The sequence below is a fragment of the Ammospiza nelsoni genome, chromosome 7, assembly GCF_027579445.1.
Source record: "Ammospiza nelsoni isolate bAmmNel1 chromosome 7, bAmmNel1.pri, whole genome shotgun sequence".
Lineage (NCBI taxonomy): Eukaryota > Metazoa > Chordata > Aves > Passeriformes > Passerellidae > Ammospiza > Ammospiza nelsoni.
In genome coordinates this window covers 13019837-13038384 of record NC_080639.1, presented here as the reverse complement: position 1 = coordinate 13038384, position 18548 = coordinate 13019837, and the positions used below count along the sequence as shown (strand labels likewise).

General features: G+C 40.1%; 1 protein-coding gene across 1 annotated transcript; it reads right to left on the bottom strand.

The window, feature by feature from the left end:
* Positions 1 to 11342: 11342 nt before the first annotated feature.
* On the bottom strand, positions 11343 to 18491 carry MAIP1 (matrix AAA peptidase interacting protein 1). The gene is made up of 5 exons (XM_059476350.1): positions 18162 to 18491; positions 16084 to 16155; positions 14181 to 14307; positions 13042 to 13192; positions 11343 to 11761 (listed from the first exon to the last, which is right to left on the bottom strand). The coding sequence occupies exons 1-5, from the start codon at positions 18468 to 18470 to the stop codon at positions 11683 to 11685; spliced, it is 738 nt and encodes a 245-aa protein (XP_059332333.1). The 5' UTR covers positions 18471 to 18491; the 3' UTR covers positions 11343 to 11682.
* Between the last annotated feature and the right edge of the window lie 57 nt (positions 18492 to 18548).

Here is an 18548-nt window from a genome sequence, read left to right as displayed (position 1 = left end):
CCCCTTCCAGATCTTCTAACAGTCACATTAACCAACAGTAACATTCCTAACAGTTTGATCCCTGCTACCTTAAGCTATTCAAAATGCACAACTTCTCAGTTTGGAGCCTGGCTCTCTCAGTCAAAACTCCAGAAGTGCTAACAAATTCTAGGTAACAGACTGGCTGAGGGTTAGGAATTTATTCTTAAAAATTCCCTAGATTACTTTTATTAATTTCCTCAACCTTCCACAGATGTATGCAAGCATGTATGAGTAGAAGTAAAGCCCACAGATTATATTCTAGGGCAGGAACTAAACTGGTCAAGAGGATTTCCTGTTCGTTGAAAAGAAGTTGAAAAGACCCAGTTTCATTGTGTAGCTACTTCTTTGTCTAGTGAGAAGTAAATTTCATAATTGTCATTAGAAGTGTAATACTCTAGACAGGGAAATACAAGCTGAGTGAAGTTAAATACAAAGATATCCTTTTTTTCATTTGGACACAGATCAAACATTCAGGGGAACAGCCTGCCATAAAAGAACACACTTCTACACTCCTTTCTTCCTAACAAAAAAGTAATGACTGGGTGCTGATCTTGCTTATACTCAAGGGACTATTATGAATTCTGGCCTTGTCTTATGGAAGATGCATTGTTAGTAAATAGTGGGAAGGTTTGTTAATAGTTTTTTATATATATATATATAAAATATATATTGAAGGGGAATACTGAGAGACTGTCAGCGTTCCCAGTGCATTAAAATTCTCCTGAGTTGGAAGGATTAGAAATTATTTCCCTTCCTAAGTCTGAAAAATGCACACAGGTAAACTACTTTCAAGACTATAAAACAGAAAAGGTGGACAAGTTTAAGCCTCAGGAGACAGCAACCTGTAGAATTGCATTTAGATGGTTTTGACTTACAAAATATAGTTTGGGCAAGGATATCACCACCTCCTTGAAGAGGTATGTGCTGCTTAGGAAAAGAGAATCTCAGCTGCCAACACACAGATGGAAAGATCTGAGAATTTTTTTTTTCTTTCCACAGGCAGGGTTGGTCAGCTGGCTCATGCTTGTGCATTGTCCCCATCTGCAAACACAAGTAAACCCCGCTATCAACTCCTGCGATTCTCATCATACCTCACATGGATTCTAAATGCTGATTTCCTACAAGCATATGAACTAGGGACAGTCTTGGTGGCACTGGAAGACACCATCCTTGTCTTCAATATCCCAGAGAAGAGCGTTCCCAAATGTACCTTTAATGAACATAGAAACTCAGAAAGTCAGAATCAAACAAACTGAAAGCAGTCAGATCTCAGTTTAATTCATTAAACAAATATTAAGCCACTGTTATAATTTTTACTGTTTGTAGTCAGGAACACTGGATCAGAACAACTACAAAAAACTAAGGGTAATGAGTATGTAATTTCAGGATGCCAGCAGCTATGCAGGTGATGGTCTGATGTAACAAGACTCATTTGAGGACAGGAGGCTGCCTAAGCATTGGTTCAACTGCAAAGACAGGCTGCACAAGGGAGAACTGCTGCTGAAAGAAGGCAACCCAGTACTGCAGGGCTGATCACATGCAGAGATGCAATAAAACTGGTTTCTCACACTTTCACAACATGAACAACTGATGAGCCAGGGCAGTATCTGAGCAAAGAACCCAATAGCCTCTGAGCATTTGTACTTGAAGCCCAGCCTAGCAGTTCTTTAAAAACTAAAACCAGCAAAGAAGTAATAGAGGGAATATGTAGCCAATGGTGAGCAAGGAGGATGAGTAAACCTTTCTTTGGCCACAATAAAAGTGTTTTCAGCAAGCTGCACTTGAGAGCACTGTAGCGAGTGCTGCTATGTGAGGATCCTGGGGAGAGGCAGCTCACACTGCAGCAGTGCTCCCTACGAGGGCGAGCACGGTGAGCTTTTATCACTACTGGCTATTTTCTCCTTCCTCTAAGAGGCACAGCTGTTAACCAGATACATGAAGCAGGAAGTCCTTCTACTTTCCTTTTCTAGTGCTTTGGGAACAGTTAATGAGAAGTCTGGGTCAGAGCTTATAAATAATATGAAACATAAAGTAAACTAACAAATTCCTGCAGGAGAGAGCTTTCAAGAGAATGAGTGCTGTGTTTCTTCTTTTTTGGCAAATAGTACAGTACACAATTTGATTGCTGAACCAAAATACTCTGTGAGTTGCATGGCAATTCAAGCTCTGCCTCTTTTCACAAACGTCCTTCATGTGCTTTTCCCTGCTCTCATCCTGGCTGCTAGGAAGGCCTCACTATGGCCCTCTGTATATCCCAGGGAACTGGTAAATAAGAAAGAGAATGATAATGTAAAAAAATAAGCCACTGATACTTAAGTCTTAAATCAATATTAGAACAGGAAGCTTTTGTCTAGTGTATAGGTCAGGGTAGTATTTGAAATACAAACACTGGACAGCTTGGTTCATGGAGAGGGCTGGCTCAGAGAGCTCTGCTGCTCTGAGGAAAGCAGGATACAGCTGCTCTGGCTGTAGATATAGCTCTGCTCCAGGCTGTTCCCCACAGAACACCAGAGAGACTATTTTACTGCTCCAAGACCACGATAGGGTAGAACAGGCCAGGTTTCATGCAAAGCTGGGGTTTGGACTGCACTCAGAGAAAAGAGGAAAATCATTGCTCCTGCTCTGAGACAAAACCCACATGGACAGTAAGGCTCAAAAACATGTTCCTAGCAGTACTTAAGAAAACTTATCAACCTGGGAAATTGAGGCTCAGATTTATAAAAGGAATCTGAAACTGGAATTATAAAGTCAGCAATGTGACAAGCACTGTGGTCATAATTTTGATTAAAAAAACCCAAACAAACAAATAGCCGAACCCAACACAAAAAAGGAATTCCTAGAAATTCACAGAATTTAAAAGCAGAAGTGAAATTCTGTAATCCATGGTACTTCTATGGAATATTTGGTAGCACTAGGGCTAGTACATGCAGCAGCACTTTACCTTGTTGAGTGCCCAGGCTTATCAGTGAATTGCAGATTATTCTGAAGCACACTAAAATCAGTCATTTGTAAGAAGTTTTGAGTCATGTTTTTTTCATGAGCTGTCTTCAGTGAATGGTATTAGGCAGCTGCACTGCTGAAGTCACTGCAAAACTTCAGGTACTGAGGCTTTTGGAAACAGAGTCCTCAGGCCTCAAACAAGCAAAATGCACACTTTAAAGGCACAAATACTGTCAGGGAGGCTCTGACCCCACAGAAACTGTATTAACCTGAGACTGGAGAACAGTATTCTCCCATGGACATCAGCAAGTGAACCTGGATATAGTCAAGAACTCCTCCACCCAACCCCATTTCCATCTGTAAATAAACATAATAAAATGCTCTGAAAGTTGCACATGAAAAACAGGTTTTTCCTTTCTCAGTGGTTTAGAAAGACCAGTTACCATGGCTGGCTTGCAGGGCAGACATACATAAACATTTCTGTATGAACACAACACCTTTTCAGGGGTGATATATATGTTAGGTGTCTGTACCATATCCTCACTGAAAATACACTAAAGTGTTGGTGCATGAGATGCACTGTCAAACCACTCTCTGTGATCTGGTAAAACAGTCATAACCAGGAAAACATCAAGCTGTGTAGAAAGCAAAAAGGACAACTGTTCTCATTACATCCAAGAACTAAACATGAGAAAGATCACCAAAATTGAAACAATACTTTAAACACCAGGATTATTGTGCTATAATTATGTCATATATTTACATGGGCTTTCTGACCCCTCTGAAGTGTTTATGCCTTATGCCCCATGGGGACTTGCTTTGGTACCTTTTATTTTAAAAACTGCCTAAGGATGCACACACACAGCTCTACAGTCCATGGTTTAAGAATTCTGGCAGACCCATCCCAGGATATTCTTAACTGTGCAGTAGCTTGCACAGTGCCTGAAGAAACTACAGGCAGCACAGTCTGCTCTTTCCTGGGAAGACAAAACAAAACAAAACAAATCCCTATCTCTCATCAGCACTCTCTGACCAAGGACAGTTTTTCTACATTTCCAAAGTGACTTTTCTTCCATGTTTATTTGATTTTGCTTGTTTGCATTGGTAGAAATTGCCATTAAGAATATTGGGAAGGAATATGGCATTGAGAATAACAGGATGTGAATAATGGAAAGCTATTCAAGTAAATTATAGTAACCATGCTACATTTAATCCCTTAACACATACAGTGTACTCTTTTTTGGAATTTTGATCTGCATTTAGGACCAGTATCTACTGAAAAGACAATCTTTCTAGACAATTTCTTGGGGAAAAAACAAAAACAGAAGAGGAGAAAGTGAAGCATGGAAAACACAGAAGCTAAAACTCAAAACCAGAGCTGTTTCACAAACTAACAAGCATAAGAAATTAATCCAAGTTAAGCTGCTACAGCAGACTGTACGACTAATGTGCAAGTGTTTGAAGCATACCAGAGAACCTTGAAAGAGAAAAGGCATGTGAATAAAATATGATTCAATAAAATAATTCATGCTGAAATTACAGGATTTTAATTATGTGCAACTTCAGCCCTGTGAATATGAAACAGGAAGCACCTCAGGCATTTAAGGCTCCAATGACAGAAGTTATGCATTTATTCAGTTATTTACTTTATGAAATATGAAGTTGGATGCAGCATTTGCATCCAAGGAAAAAAGAAAAAAAAATCATAACCAGCAAATCCAAAACCAAAACATAAAAACCAATACACAAGCAAATCCACAAAGACCCTATATTTAGATCTGATCTTCATCAATAATCAGGACTACCAGTCAGAGAATAACTGAAGTGACAGCACAAAGCCACTTCCCTCAGATACCTGTGTGTTCCAAACAGCTGCAGCATCAGCACAGACACTGCAATAATGCTGTCAAGACTCCACAAGGAAATGCAACAGAAAGGCGGGCCAGAAAAAACAAAATATGTGAAAGTGCATACGTGGCCTTCAAAACAGTCTTGTTCAGGACTAACCTGGGAACATAAGAGCTCACACTTGGGAAAGGGATGTATATCTGGATAAAGGCTCCAAAATAGTTCCCAAATCATTCAGGAAGAAAGCAAGAATGGTAAAGCAATTACATATGGTGATGTTCACAAAGAAAACAGGAAATATAGTCCACTGGGGAGAAATATAAAAGACTACTAAAACAGGCAGCCTGTTGTGAATGCAAACATGAAATTAGAAGAGAAAGCGATTCAAAACTCCCACACAACAGCTCTTTCAAAGCACAAAGCCCAGCAAACCAGCTAAGAAGCAAGCGGGCAACACTATGTATCCAAATGAATCCTTCTAAAATCCTCTTTGCTTTGTAGCACATACTACGCCCAAATGGTACTGGGAGGGTTTTTTAAGTAAATGTCTAGTGAAAGTTCAAGAAAAATTTAAGCAAAAAGTAAAGCTCATGTAAATATAAGTTAAAGGGTCACTGTTTTAGTAAAGCAGCAGGGAAGCTACAGCAAACAATTAGGTCTTTTGTGCTCAAACAATTGGCTGGATTAGTGCTTGAATGGACACAGAAATTTTGCGTATCAAATAAACTGTACTGAGAGTTGGGGTATCAATTTACATATGAAGAATATGACAAGAGATCAGTGCAGGAGGGGGTACACAACTGTGACATGGTACACTGGGCAATTTTCAGAATCACTGGCATCTAGACAGGCCTTGACTTCAAGTGACACAGCTCTGCCTGTCCCAGCAGAGACATGCAGACAGGCAGCAAGATAAGAGCTCATGAAAATCTGAGTACAGGAAACTAGAGCTGGCCTTTCTCTGGCATTTTTTGAATGTCTGAATCACCAAATCTTTTTTTAAGTAGCTTTGGGCATAATCTTTGAAACACAGATTTTATCTTTTTTCTGGGCACAGGATGAAAGAAATAATCACTTAATGCACCATAAAGAAAGCAAAAGGAACAAGAAAGAAAGGAGAGCATACTGAATATAGTAGAAAGAGTAGGAATGCACAAGGTTAATAACAAGGGGAGAACAAATCTATGGTGGTAACGTATGATTGGACAAAAGAACCCCAGCTAACTAAACAAGGAAAGAAATCCCTACTGGTCATGCACAGGGTCAGAAATAATGCTGGGGAGAAATCTCAAGCACTCTGCTACTGTGCTTAACAGAAGAAATTTGATCCTGCAAACTAAGCTTGAGAACTCTTAAATATGAAATTAGAGGAAATTATTCCAACACACTGGATAAATACAGTAGGCTCATCTGCAGCAGCATGCTCAGCTCTGGGTAGTCTGTTAGAGATACTGAGAGTTTTGAGAAAAGACAAACAACTGATTCTGAGACTGCAATGGCATTAATGTATCTGTGACTGAGTGTCAGCAGCTCATCTTCTCAAATACCCCCTGCTAGATCTACAAGGAAAGAAGAGGGTTGTGTGAGAGTAAATAAAATCACAAAGGCCATTTGACTACAGCCTGAATGGATCAGACAGTCTCATGAGAAGGCAGTGACTACTGTGGAGAGAAGTAATCCCTGGTTTTTGCAAGTGAAGGTTTCATGTGTATTCATTTTATAAAGTGTTCTAAAGACCTTTCTCACAACTGAGGAAAGTCACTATAAATCCACCAGAATGTGCTTCTTCCTGATACCCAGGACACTACATCAGAATCCTACAAGAAATTCTCCTTGCCTTAGGTACAAGGGAGTTCTCTTGCCTTTTATCTGAGAGAACAACCTCCAGTCAGAACACCAACCTTCTCATAATTTATTTTTCTCAAGTTTTCTAAATTTTCTTGAATTTCAGGGCTGTTTCAGCTTCTGCTCTAGAGACAGAATACATAGAGCTTCCCTTTTATATGAATCCTGCATTACCACCCACCTTTGATCCCCTTCCTCTCTCTACTTCTGCTATTGTAATTTCACAGACTTTGCCAGGAGGAACCATTAGATCACTTAAGCAGATCTCCAGTATAATGCAGGCACTAACTTTCACCCAGCTACCCCTGCTGAAACCCATATACTTCAGTGAAATAAAAGCAAGAGATTAAATTGTACACTGCAGGAGACCCTGCAGCACAAGCTGCACTGGCAGAAAACTGGGCAAAAACATATGCAAATGATTCCATCAGGAAACAACAGACTCCACTGCAGAGAAAGTCAGTCAATGTTACCAATTTGGCATTAAACCCCCACTTCTTTCCAACACAGAATCTAAAAGTAGAACATGAAATATGTAAAAATGACTGATAATCTAATTTTCCCTTAGACGTCTATGCTATGTCTTATGCAATGAACACTTTTTCTAGCCTTGACTAACTGCTGGTGTTTAGGAGAGAATAAAAAACAAAATACAAACAAAAACCACCATAGAACAACATGAACAAGGGAAAAAGCCCTCCCTTATTCACAACAGAAATTATGCTAAGATTTTATTATAATTACTGTATTAATGCAGCTGATACAAATTCAGACTTAACATCTGATCTGTAGATTTGCTTCTGAAACTTTTAAGTATATTCACAGTAAGTTTACAATTCAAGCCACAATGGTCCTACCATGTTTACAAGTACTGGTACAAATGCTTTATTACCATCTCAGATGGAGGGCTGGAACCTTATGGCAAGATGGAAATCATCTTGCCTTCATCCTTGGTGAAATGGCACCTCCTCTGCACTTCTCTCTGCTGTCTTGCTCCCTTCCCTCGTGGTGCCTCTTGGCACTACAGTACCAAGCTCACTGTGAAAAGCCTTGCGCTGTGACAGCAGAGGAGGGCTGAAATGGCACACAAGAAAATACAGCATATCTAACTTTAGCTTCCCTCTATTTCTGATGGAGTAACTTCAAAGGCAGCAAAGATGTCTGCTCCCATTAAAATGCAGAACAGTTTCCCCTGAACAACTTCAATAGGAGAACTTTATATTAGGAAAAGCCACTGAAATCAGACAAAATACACATTAAGAGAAGCATTATGATTAAGGGAGTGTTTTCAATAGTGTTGCACAAGTTCACAGTAACTTACCCAACCTCTATCCTATGGCAATACTATAAATATCCAAAAGGCTGGCACACCAGCAATGGAAAATGAAGGTAAAAGACAAGGAGAGGAACTCCTATGACTTAGGGTAGCCAGTACTCACTGTGCAACAGCATTTGCCCCAGGTGCTTTTCCCTTAGAAGAACAAAAGCATAGCTGTGTAGGCAATGCTTGCTTTTTTAACAGCTAAATACCTCTTCCTGTGTCAACATGTGGTCAGTGCCTAGAGATCAGCTATCACACCCATGTACAAGGGAGAAATGAAACTAAAAGCACTTTAAATGAAATCACACCCATGTACAAGGGAGAAATGAAACTAAAAGCACTACACACTCTTGTATCCCATCTCTTTTAAGCTGTGAGCTATCATGTCACTACAGCCAGGGAGGAATCTCAAAGCCCCCAGCTGCAGCCAATAGGGCACATGAGGCAGAAATTAAGCTCAATCACACAACAAACAAAAAAAGCAGGAGAGCTGTGAAGTTTTGAAGGAGTATGATCATTACTGTGATAAACAATATGACTTCTACTACTAAACAGATTTCCAGCCATAAGACCTCAAAATAATTAACTAAATATAACCTGTAGTGATGATAAGGTCAAGCTTGAACATGTCTTGAAAACTGGGGAAAGCTGAATGTGTCCCTTGAAGTAATCAGATGCTGCTGGGACAGGAGGCAAAGGACCCACAATCAACATGATAAACATATTTTAAAATTTAAATATTAAAAATTAGCTTTGCCACTGTCAGCCACAGAGGTGCCTGTGTAAATTCACACATACAGCACATCTTTCCCACATTAAGAATGCAGATAAACTGCCACCTTAAAAAGGACAGGCACTTTAGAGAGAACACAAGACACTATCGTTGACTCACAATGAGAGCCAGGGAAAATATCAAGACTTTTTAATAAGACAAATCTGAATTATTGAAATAGCATTTAATGCTTCTACCATTTTATCCTTTACCCTGCTTACAGTTTCATTAATATCACTTACTTCCCAGCCACAATAGCTTTGTGACCAAGGCCATCTACTGGTGAGTGGGGTGTGTGAATTAATGGGAGGTTTGTTGGCCAGATTTAATTAGTGCTCGTCAAGATTTAGGCACATGTATCGAAATTGTGCCAGGCAGCTGTCAGGAATTATTAAATATGATCACAGTTTTGGATGAACAAATAAAACATTAAGGCTTCCCAACTCCACATGGACCTAAAGAATCATGATGCTGCCCAGGGGAGAAGAGTGTGGAACTCTGAATCTGCATCCTGTTGTAGTCCAGAGACCATGTCACCTCACTGCTCTGTGTAAAATCAATCAGACATGTCAGTGTTGCTAATAGAGATATGAATTTTACCCCCAAAATCACTACCAAACTGGTAACATTGTTTTCAATTCAAGAATTAATGGGGTCTGAATGGAAACATTTGTAGGCTAAAACTGCAAACATTTGAAATGGGGATTTATTTATTATGGCTGCACACCATAGTTACAATTGTACTTGTCCCCAGGCATTAGGCAACAGAAATGGACACCAGGCAAGGAAACTGAAGGGAAATGAAGCACACCCTTATCCTTACACACTGTCATTTCCAAGGCGATGTCTGGAACTGATCAGCAAGGGAAACTGGGAGCAATAGCAAGCTATGACACAGAGCTCCCCACACTGCTCTGTTGTTACCTGCTGAGCATCATTATTCCCAAATCAGGAAGATGTTTTTAATAAGACACTTTCTTTAGGTCTTTTTTTCAAATTCTGTAATACTTAAGATAGCATTATGATTTTTAGAGTAAGGTATTTGAGTGGCAGCTCTGGAAATCCCCAAATTACAAGACAATATTCTCTCCATTTTTGAGATGAAGTACAGTTAACCCTTTACTCATCCTTTTTGCCATAAGAATTTCTGGCAACCTTGATAACATAGAGAAATATATTCACTAGGAGCCACTATACTAAAATAATTGCTTATTGCTACTTTTTGATAGCAATATAGAAACCCAGAAGTTCTTGTTTTGCTTGAACAAATGACACAGAAGAAAGTATTTCCACAAAAGAAAATGTGGATGCCATAAAATGACAAATGCCCTTCAGTGGCCATCACTTCAGTCTGATTAATTGCTATGATGATCAGATTTATGACAGAGAATTTATGGATGGCAGGTAAAATGAGGCAAACCTTCCACATTTGTCCATTAAAAGTTGGGTTTGGGGCTGGTTTGTGAAGGTTTTTCTGGGGTAGGGTGGTGTTTTTTCTACTGAAGCCAGTATGAGAGTATAAATCCAGTTTAACTACACCAGTTTTATTCAGTGGGGGAGAATGCCATTTTCCAATACAGCAAGCTTAGTCATTTACATGCCTTTCTGATTTATTTATGGTGCAATAAATCCATGGGTAGTTCTGTGTCTGTTGGAGATTTGCAGTGTCCAGGATAAGTTTTCAACTGAAGATCAGAAGCAGGGAAAAAACCCCAAACCTCAAACTGCTGCCCCCTTTGGCTCCAACCCACAAGACATAAACAACTTCAAAAGAATAAAATGGTGCATGTAAATTTCCAATCACATCTTCTGCAGCAAAAGTGTGTTATCAACTAGTTGATAAGCTTTAGATGTTCCACTCATTAAGTCATTGGATCAAAAGAGCTGAACTATGGAAAATTTCATTTATACCTTCTATTACAATTACTATGAATCTTAGTAATTACACTTAACACTTTCAAAACACTGCACTAATGTCTACAACATGCCTCGGCAGAAAGTTAGCTTTATATTTGAAGATGATATAGGGGATGAAGAAACCTGTTATAATTTCCTGTTGATCTGCATAGAAAAGCCTCCAGCTACTTACACCAGGATTCTCATGTTCCAGAAACCAGAGAGAAAGTGGCAACTAGGAAATTGTTCAGTTGCAACATCTGATTGTAAGGATTTGATAATTTCTTTAACATACATTTCAAACAGAGGACTTAACTTCACTGTCAGGTCCCCTTTAAATTAATGTTTTCAACTGATCTTTCTTCCATAATTCTCAAAACTTGGAATTGCCCATATATTACTGAATTGAAAGGAATGTTTTTTTTTTAATTTTCCAAAACATACATATGTTTGATCCATTTTCCCAGTGCAATGCTAAAAGCTTTTTCTTTCTCCAATCCTGTAGCAAATACTAATAGCAGCTCTAACTTTCTTAACCTCAAATATATTCAAAAGCAAGATTACCTCAAAAGGAACTGCTGAGGCTAGACAAGCTAAGAAGTCCATCTACCTCTATTTCATCTTGCATATTATTCAGTTATATATTGTACAGTCCCTAGGGAAAAAAAAACATAGGAAAGTAACTCAGAAAGGCCATCAATCATTTAAGTGTTGTTTATTTTCAAATAGTACCATTTCTTGTCAGAATGTAAGAAATTGACATATCCATTACACCTGCCTCAATGAAACTGTGCTGTCTAAAAGCCTTGGATGAGCACTGGAACCAATTAAATTTCTACCAGCCTGTTCCAGGGAAAAGGCTCTGCTGTAACACTGCAGCACAGTGCAAGCTTCAGAAAGAATTTTTGGAAATCATACATAGAAAATTTGTCCCTCTTTTGGAGGAAAGGGCAGGAAGAGAAAAAAAGACCCCAAAAAGCCTGGTATTTGTTACATCAAAACAATTACAGTGGTACATAAAAAAGCTGTAAGAAGGCATTTATTCTAATAGCCTTGGATGTTCAATCCGTGTAATAGTCCAGTCTGGTTTTGCTCCTTCTGTAAACTCCCTTTGGAACCTGAAAAGGGAAAGATAATAAGGGAAGAGCTGTTAAGATTTACTTGACCTTAAGGAGCTACAGGGCATGATGAAGAAATATTTTACTTCAAACTTATTCTGTAAAAGCTACTTAAACGTTCATGCTTATGCCCCAAAATGGAAGATAAAAATTATTTCCAAAGTAAGAAACAGAATTCATTGACTTCAGAGCATTTTGGTTCAGATCCCACAGACAAGATCAAGCAGCAACTATAAAGACCCTGATACCAAGAAAACACTCAGCTCTCACAGCAGGAAAATGAGTAAACTTTAGAGAAGATCTTGATCTGTAAGTAAAGGGTCTCATTTAATGGGATGGTAAGTGAAAGAAAATCATGTGCTCCATATTTTACTTTAAAATTTTCCTCTTTCCTGAAGTGTAGTTTAAAAGGTAATACATTTTCAGAACTACATCAAAGATTGAGTTAACAGTAGCACCGAGTGTCCCCTATCTAGAGACAAGTCTGAGCTTCAAGGTGATTCTCATGTTCTCAAATGATCTGCATGTCATGGACAAGAGCAGTATAATATCACTGCTTTGCAATCCTGTGCAAATCCACTCCTGCAAAGTGGGATTGGGAAGATATTTAGGCTTAAAGGGAAGGCTCTCAAGGTTAATGGAACTTCAGAAACCTCCAACTCTAAGGAAGATGCTGAATTCAGTTGAGGGATGGATCCACAACAATCTACCCAGGCAAAAAGCACTGGTCTCCTCATGAGTGTTACCTTTGTTTCAGAGCTCCTCATCACCTGGACTCCAAGTTTTCAATTTCAAATGTGGGTGTAGAAATCCTTGATCATACCACATTTGTCACACCAAAATCCTCACTTCTCCCAGCTTCTGAGAATCTTATTTTCAATACATTTTGCCAACTGTGTAGACATTTTCTGCACTGCTCTGACATCAGTACCCCAACACAGACATTATTTATAAGCATTCCTATGAAAATCCATCTTCCTAATGTGTGCTCTGAGGATCAGAAACCTCATTCAGTGCTCCAAATACCACTCTTCCTTACAGAGGAAGTTTTCACTAATATCAACCCAGAAGCAAGGAAAAAAACATAATGACATTAGGGGTATTTAAAAAAATTGGCCCTAAAACCAAAACTGAAAAGCTGGATGAGAATTAACTTAGACTAGAATCAGAGTAAATGAAAACCAGTGGGTTCTGCAGTGGCACAATGGGAGTGCTTGCAGAACTGCCTACCCCACAGGTACCTCATGAGCATGAGAAAAGAAAGGGACAAGCAAGCTTACTCATAGTTAGCTGTTAAAAGATGTTTCTTTTCTTTTGTGTTTTCATCTCCAAACACAATCTGGAAGACTTTGGCTTCACCTGGTACTTCGTCAGGTAGATTAGCACCATTCAGATACCAGAAGCACATCAGGATGCTAACAAACTTTCTTCCTGTTGGAAATAAATCAAAACTTAAGTTAGATCTCATGCTTCTCAGCAGTCAATGTTCCTATTTGCTACCCAGCATATACTCTAGTGAGACCCTGGAAGGACAGTTGACTTCAGCCATAAAGAATACAGGTTAGAATAATGAGTGATCAAGCTATTTTATGCCATACTTATGCTGTTTAGCAGTAATAAAAATACACTCTTTAAAAAAAACACGTATTTTATCGTGAACGTGGTGTGACAGTGTATACAATGAAACTGTATAAAAAAAAGTTGGTTCCCACAAATTCCAAAGCTAACTACTAATACAACAAATGTGTGCAGAGTAGTTCAAACAGGAGAGCAATCTAAGAGGGGAAAAATAAATTCCTATTTCCCAAACCAGGAAAAATGCTTACTGGGTCTGACAACTTGAAATGCTCAACTGAAGACACAGGGTTAGATCCACACATCATCTCCACTGTGTCTGATAATGAACAGAGCACACAATGCAGGTATCCAACAAAAAGAAAAACATGTCTGAGCTCAGCATGAGCTTAAAACCAATCAAGGAGTCCTAGAACAAAGTGTATTTCATGACAGAAAGACTAAACCAGCAAAATTTACTTAATTATGCAGCCTTCACTATTCTTCTTGCAGGGTGCAATGCAGGATGCATTTTCAGTGTTGAAGCAAACAGCTTTCAGCATATATTAGAATAATTGTTTTTGAATAATTGTTTCACATTACTGAGGACTAATAATATAAAATTCTGTTCAAAAGAAGGGAAAACCCAGACAGAAGTCAAAACAGTATCATGATGTATTAACAATAATCTCTGTCTCTGATTAAAAAGGAAATAAAGAAATTTTATATGGATGAATTACTAATTGAGAAATAAGGGATGAGAAAGAGTACTCAAAACCACATCTGCATGGAAAATGTCTGTTTAGTAGCAAAACCAGGAAATAAGACTGCTCACTGCTGAAATGTTTTAGGGTTCTAAACATACCATCATCATCATAGTAAATGCGAACATCTCCTTCAGTTGTATACATGATTGCATCAATGTCAGCTGCTAAAGCATCCCTGTGGCTGTCAGGGAGCAAAGAAATCTTTTCCTTCAGCACCTGAAGTACCTAAATTCAGAAAAACTGTCACTTAGTTTTTCATTAGGAAATGTAAGTAACATTTTATTTCTACTGCAGTTAATAAAATGAGCTGTATTGCTAAAACATTTGTCTAACACATGTAACAGCTAAAGTGAAAAAGCACTGGGAAGTTTGGGCACTCCTAAAACCTAATTCAGCAGCATTGAAGAAGCTCCACTTACTGCTCAAAACAAATGAAAACCAAGCATCTCAAAAAATGTTTAGGAAAGGTACTGTCAAAACAGCAGCAGCAACACAAGCCATGTGAGCCCAGAAGAGCCCAGTGAAGCTGGATCCACAGTCACACTCTGCCTTCTCACTGCTGAATCCTCGCTGCGTGCAGGTTCCTAAGCTTGGGATTCGGTATCTTTGAGCTATCTCTCACAAATTTCCTTGAAAATCAGTTTCATTACCAATGAGCTTATCTTTGCCATTTTGTGATCCATACTCCATTAGAAAAAGCTTAAACCCTTGCAAATCAGACCTGGCTGAAAATTGTTCCCCTGGTAATTAATGTCCTTATGACACTCACATCCATATTATCTAAGTGTCCTGTGATCCACACAGCTGTGCAAGTAGAAAATGGTGGGGTGCAAAAACTGCACAGAGGTAGCACCCAAACACCACATGAGAAAGTCAAGTCACAAGAAAGGATGAAACTACAGAACTTATTTTTAACTAATACTAACTTTTTTACCCTAATTTGATCTACCATTTTTGAATAACAAACAAATGCAGAGGTTACATGGAAGCAAGAGGCAATTTTCACTAGGAGACATTGATTTCTAGTACATTTTGCAGGTACAAAATTCACTGGCCAAAGAAATGACAAAGTAGCCTGGGATCACAGCCTCATCTACTACACCCTTGGCTCACATGAAATCTCTGCATCAATGTAAACCTGAAAAATTTACAGCCACCAGAGCAAGTTCTTTCAAGAGGGAGCAGAGGAGATGCCCTTTCAGAACTGCAAGAAACAAACTCACGTTTTATTGCTATCTGTGTTCAGAGAGAGGAGGCAACACTGTTCAGAGGGGATGCACTAGAACAGCACCAGAGTTTTTGCTGCAAAGGCATGGGTGGCAATAGGACAGGCCATGCTGACATCCTGTAACAAGGCAGACAGAGACCTGGAGTGTCTCCTCCACTTGACTCTGATGCATCTGTTACCTCCATGCCCTGGGAAGGCCAAGACAACTTCAGCAATTAAAAATCCATAAAAACACAGAAAACACAGCACTGATGTTTAACCAGGTCAGTCACATCCCTGAGACATGACACAAGACTGAGGCCTTCCAGCCAAAACCAGTAATCAGCTCTATGATCTGATGGGGGTGGGAATGTATCATTGCAGCAGGGATGAGCACAAACCAGTTTCCTTCTTCACATGAATTCTGGTGCACAGACTGAGTCAGCTTCAGCCACCTGCCTACACCTAGAGACACACAATTCCACCTGCCATCCAGAGCCTGCAGCCTTTCCATCCTTCCTGGTACACCAGCAATCCTTCTGGCATTTGGTCCTTATGCTCAACAGCTAAAATATATTTTATTTTAAGTACAATAACTTCAAATTAAGTTTCATGCCTTAAAATAAACATAAAAAAGCTGTAGGACAAAAAAATTGCCCACCCTATGTCACATTACACTGTTTTTCCCAAATTAAACCAAACTGGCAACTTGTAGGTAATGCCAGGCTGAATGCATCCATGTTAACTTTGTAACAGACAATCAACTGCTAGGATAGGAGATGGAAAGCATTTACCTCTGCTGATACAAGTTCTTCCAGCAGGTCAAGTTTACGCTGAGACAGCAGCTTTGAAACAACAGAAAAGGCCTACCAAAATAAAACAGAATCAAAAACCAAACATGAACAAGTAACTCTAGGCTGGCTTACTTTTCAGACAAATCCATAAGTGTATGACAAGCTACCCAAATATTCTGTGATTTAAGATTTCAATACCCACTTGCAGAGGGTATCACAATTGAAATGTAACTCCTAAAGCATTACAAGAGTGATTTAATGAATTGATAAAAATATACAAGTTCTTTTCCATTTCTTATTTAAAACATCAAAGCTTCCAATAGGTGAATTCACAGTTTACAAAAGAAAAAAAAAGCTTTGCAGTATTTTGCATGTTGCTTTTACTCATTTTGATAATTCAAACACTCTATGTCTTTCCCTGTAGATATTTTGTTCCCCTGCCCTCTTCTCATTATCTTCTGGTTTCAATCAAAACTGATGCTGCAATTTACAAATTTTCTTTACAAATCTGGTTTAGTCTCTAGACTTCAAGAAGCTCAGCTCTCCTTTCTCCCCTCAATTTTGCAGGCATATTTACATACAATTATGCCTCTACACATTCAAGTAGTGCACTTGTGAAGGACAGTGTATTTAGGACTCTACACCAAGTAAAAACAAACACCAAAACAAAACCTAAAAAAAACCAGACCAAGGTAAAACAGGTGGTTCCACACATGTGTCAAATTATTTGTTGTGGGTTTTTTCCTCTCTTGAACTGATCCTAATCATTTTAACATTTTTCCTCCAAGGTGTTATTTTGAGCTAGGTTGTTTTTTTTTTGTTTTTTTTTTTTTTTTTTTTTTTGTAAATGTAAACATAATAATAAAAAGTTTCCCAACAGATAACTCTGTAATTTTCATATGACTAACTTTGAGATACTTACCTCTCTGACACATTCTGTTGACAAGGCTTACTGGGCTCATAAACTTGGAGAAATAAATATATATACACCAGCTCTATGCCTGTCTAAACTTGATCATTTCAGGAAAACCTGCTAAGAGGAGACACACTGCTCCTTAAAGTCTCTACAACATTTGGAAGCACCTTCCTTCATGCTGCTTTGGGGGATGGCTTAACCAGTTCATTTTAATTGTGGAATCTGGGAAAACAAGAAATTCCTGAGGGAAAGTAAAGCTCTGCTTATATCATTTGCCTTGAAGTGTGGTGCTTGGAGCCGGCAGGGGAGAACTCCGTGTATTTTACACACAGGAGCACATTTGTGCTATAATGTCCACACATATAACATCAGGCTGGACAACAGGAGGAATTTCTTCATGGAAAAGGTTGTCAAACATTGAAATGAGCTGCCCAGGGAGGTGGTGGAGTCATCATCCCTGGAAATGTTTAAAGAAAGAGTGGACATGGCACTGATGCCAGAAACTGGCTGATAAAGTGGTGTTTGGTGATACATTGGACTCAATGTACAACACAGCCACAGAGCTCCTGGAGTGGGTCCAGCAGCAAGGATTGGGGACTGGAGCATCTCTCCTCCAGGAAAAGCTTAAGGGACTTGTTCAGCCTCCAGAGGAGATGGCTGAGAGAGACCTCATCAACGTGTATAAATATTTACAGGAGGTGAGTGCCACAAGTATGGACCAGGATCTGCTCCGTGGTGCCAAGCAACAGGACAAGAGGCAATGGGCAGAAACTGATGCACAGAAGTTCCACCTGAACACAAGGAAGGACTTCTTTACACTGAGTGTGGCCAAGCACTGGAACAGATTGCCCAAAGGTTGCAGAGTGTTCCCCACTGCAGACATTCTAGATCTGTCTGGACACAGTCCAGGGCCATGTGCTCTAGGACGACCTTGCTGGAGCAGGGAGGATGGAGCAGATGACCCACTGTGACCTATTCCTACCTCACCCGTTCTGTTAATCTGTGACTATCCCAGAAACCTTCTCCAGCCTAACTGATTCTATAACTCCACGAAATTAAAGAACCAGAGGATGCACCGGCAGCCCCTGGGGAGGGTCAGCAGGACCCTTCCTTCCCCTCAGGCCGGCCGCGCTCCTCGCCCCGAGGCCCCAGGCCCGCTCACCTGCTTGGCTCCCCGCGTGAACTCCTCGATGCTGAATTCGTGGTCGAAGTAGAGGCGGATGAGCAGGTAGTAGAAGCGGGTGCGGAGCCAGGCGAAGGGGCTGGTGATCCTCACGACCACAACACGCCGCTGAGGGCCCTCGGTCCCAGACCCGGCGCTGCTGGCAAACCGAGCCTGGGCGCTGAGCTGGGGTGGACGGGTGCGGGCGGGGCCCGGCGGGGCTGTAGCCGGCGGCAGGAGCCGGGCGGAGCCCGCCAGCGCCCGCGCCAGCCAGCGGACACGGCCCGGGGCCGCGCAGCGCAGCGCCATGATGGCCCGGCGCGGCCCCGCCCTGTCCGCAGCAACTCCCGCTCCCCGGAAACACGGCTGCGGCCACCGCTGGTTCCG

What these genes read in the sequence shown, in the direction of transcription:
- MAIP1 (XM_059476350.1), bottom strand. Translation starts at nt 18,470, where the DNA reads ATGGCGCTGCGCTGCGCGGCCCCGGGCCGTGTCCGCTGGCTGGCGCGG. An exon ending in AAGAACTTGTATCAGCAGAG is followed by an intron (nt 14,308 to 16,083) that starts GTAAATGCTTTC and finishes TTCTGAATTTAG; the next exon opens with GTACTTCAGGTGCTGAAGGA. An exon ending in CTTTTAACAGCTAACTATGA is followed by an intron (nt 11,762 to 13,041) that starts GTAAGCTTGCTT and finishes TTCCCTTTTCAG; the next exon opens with GTTCCAAAGGGAGTTTACAG.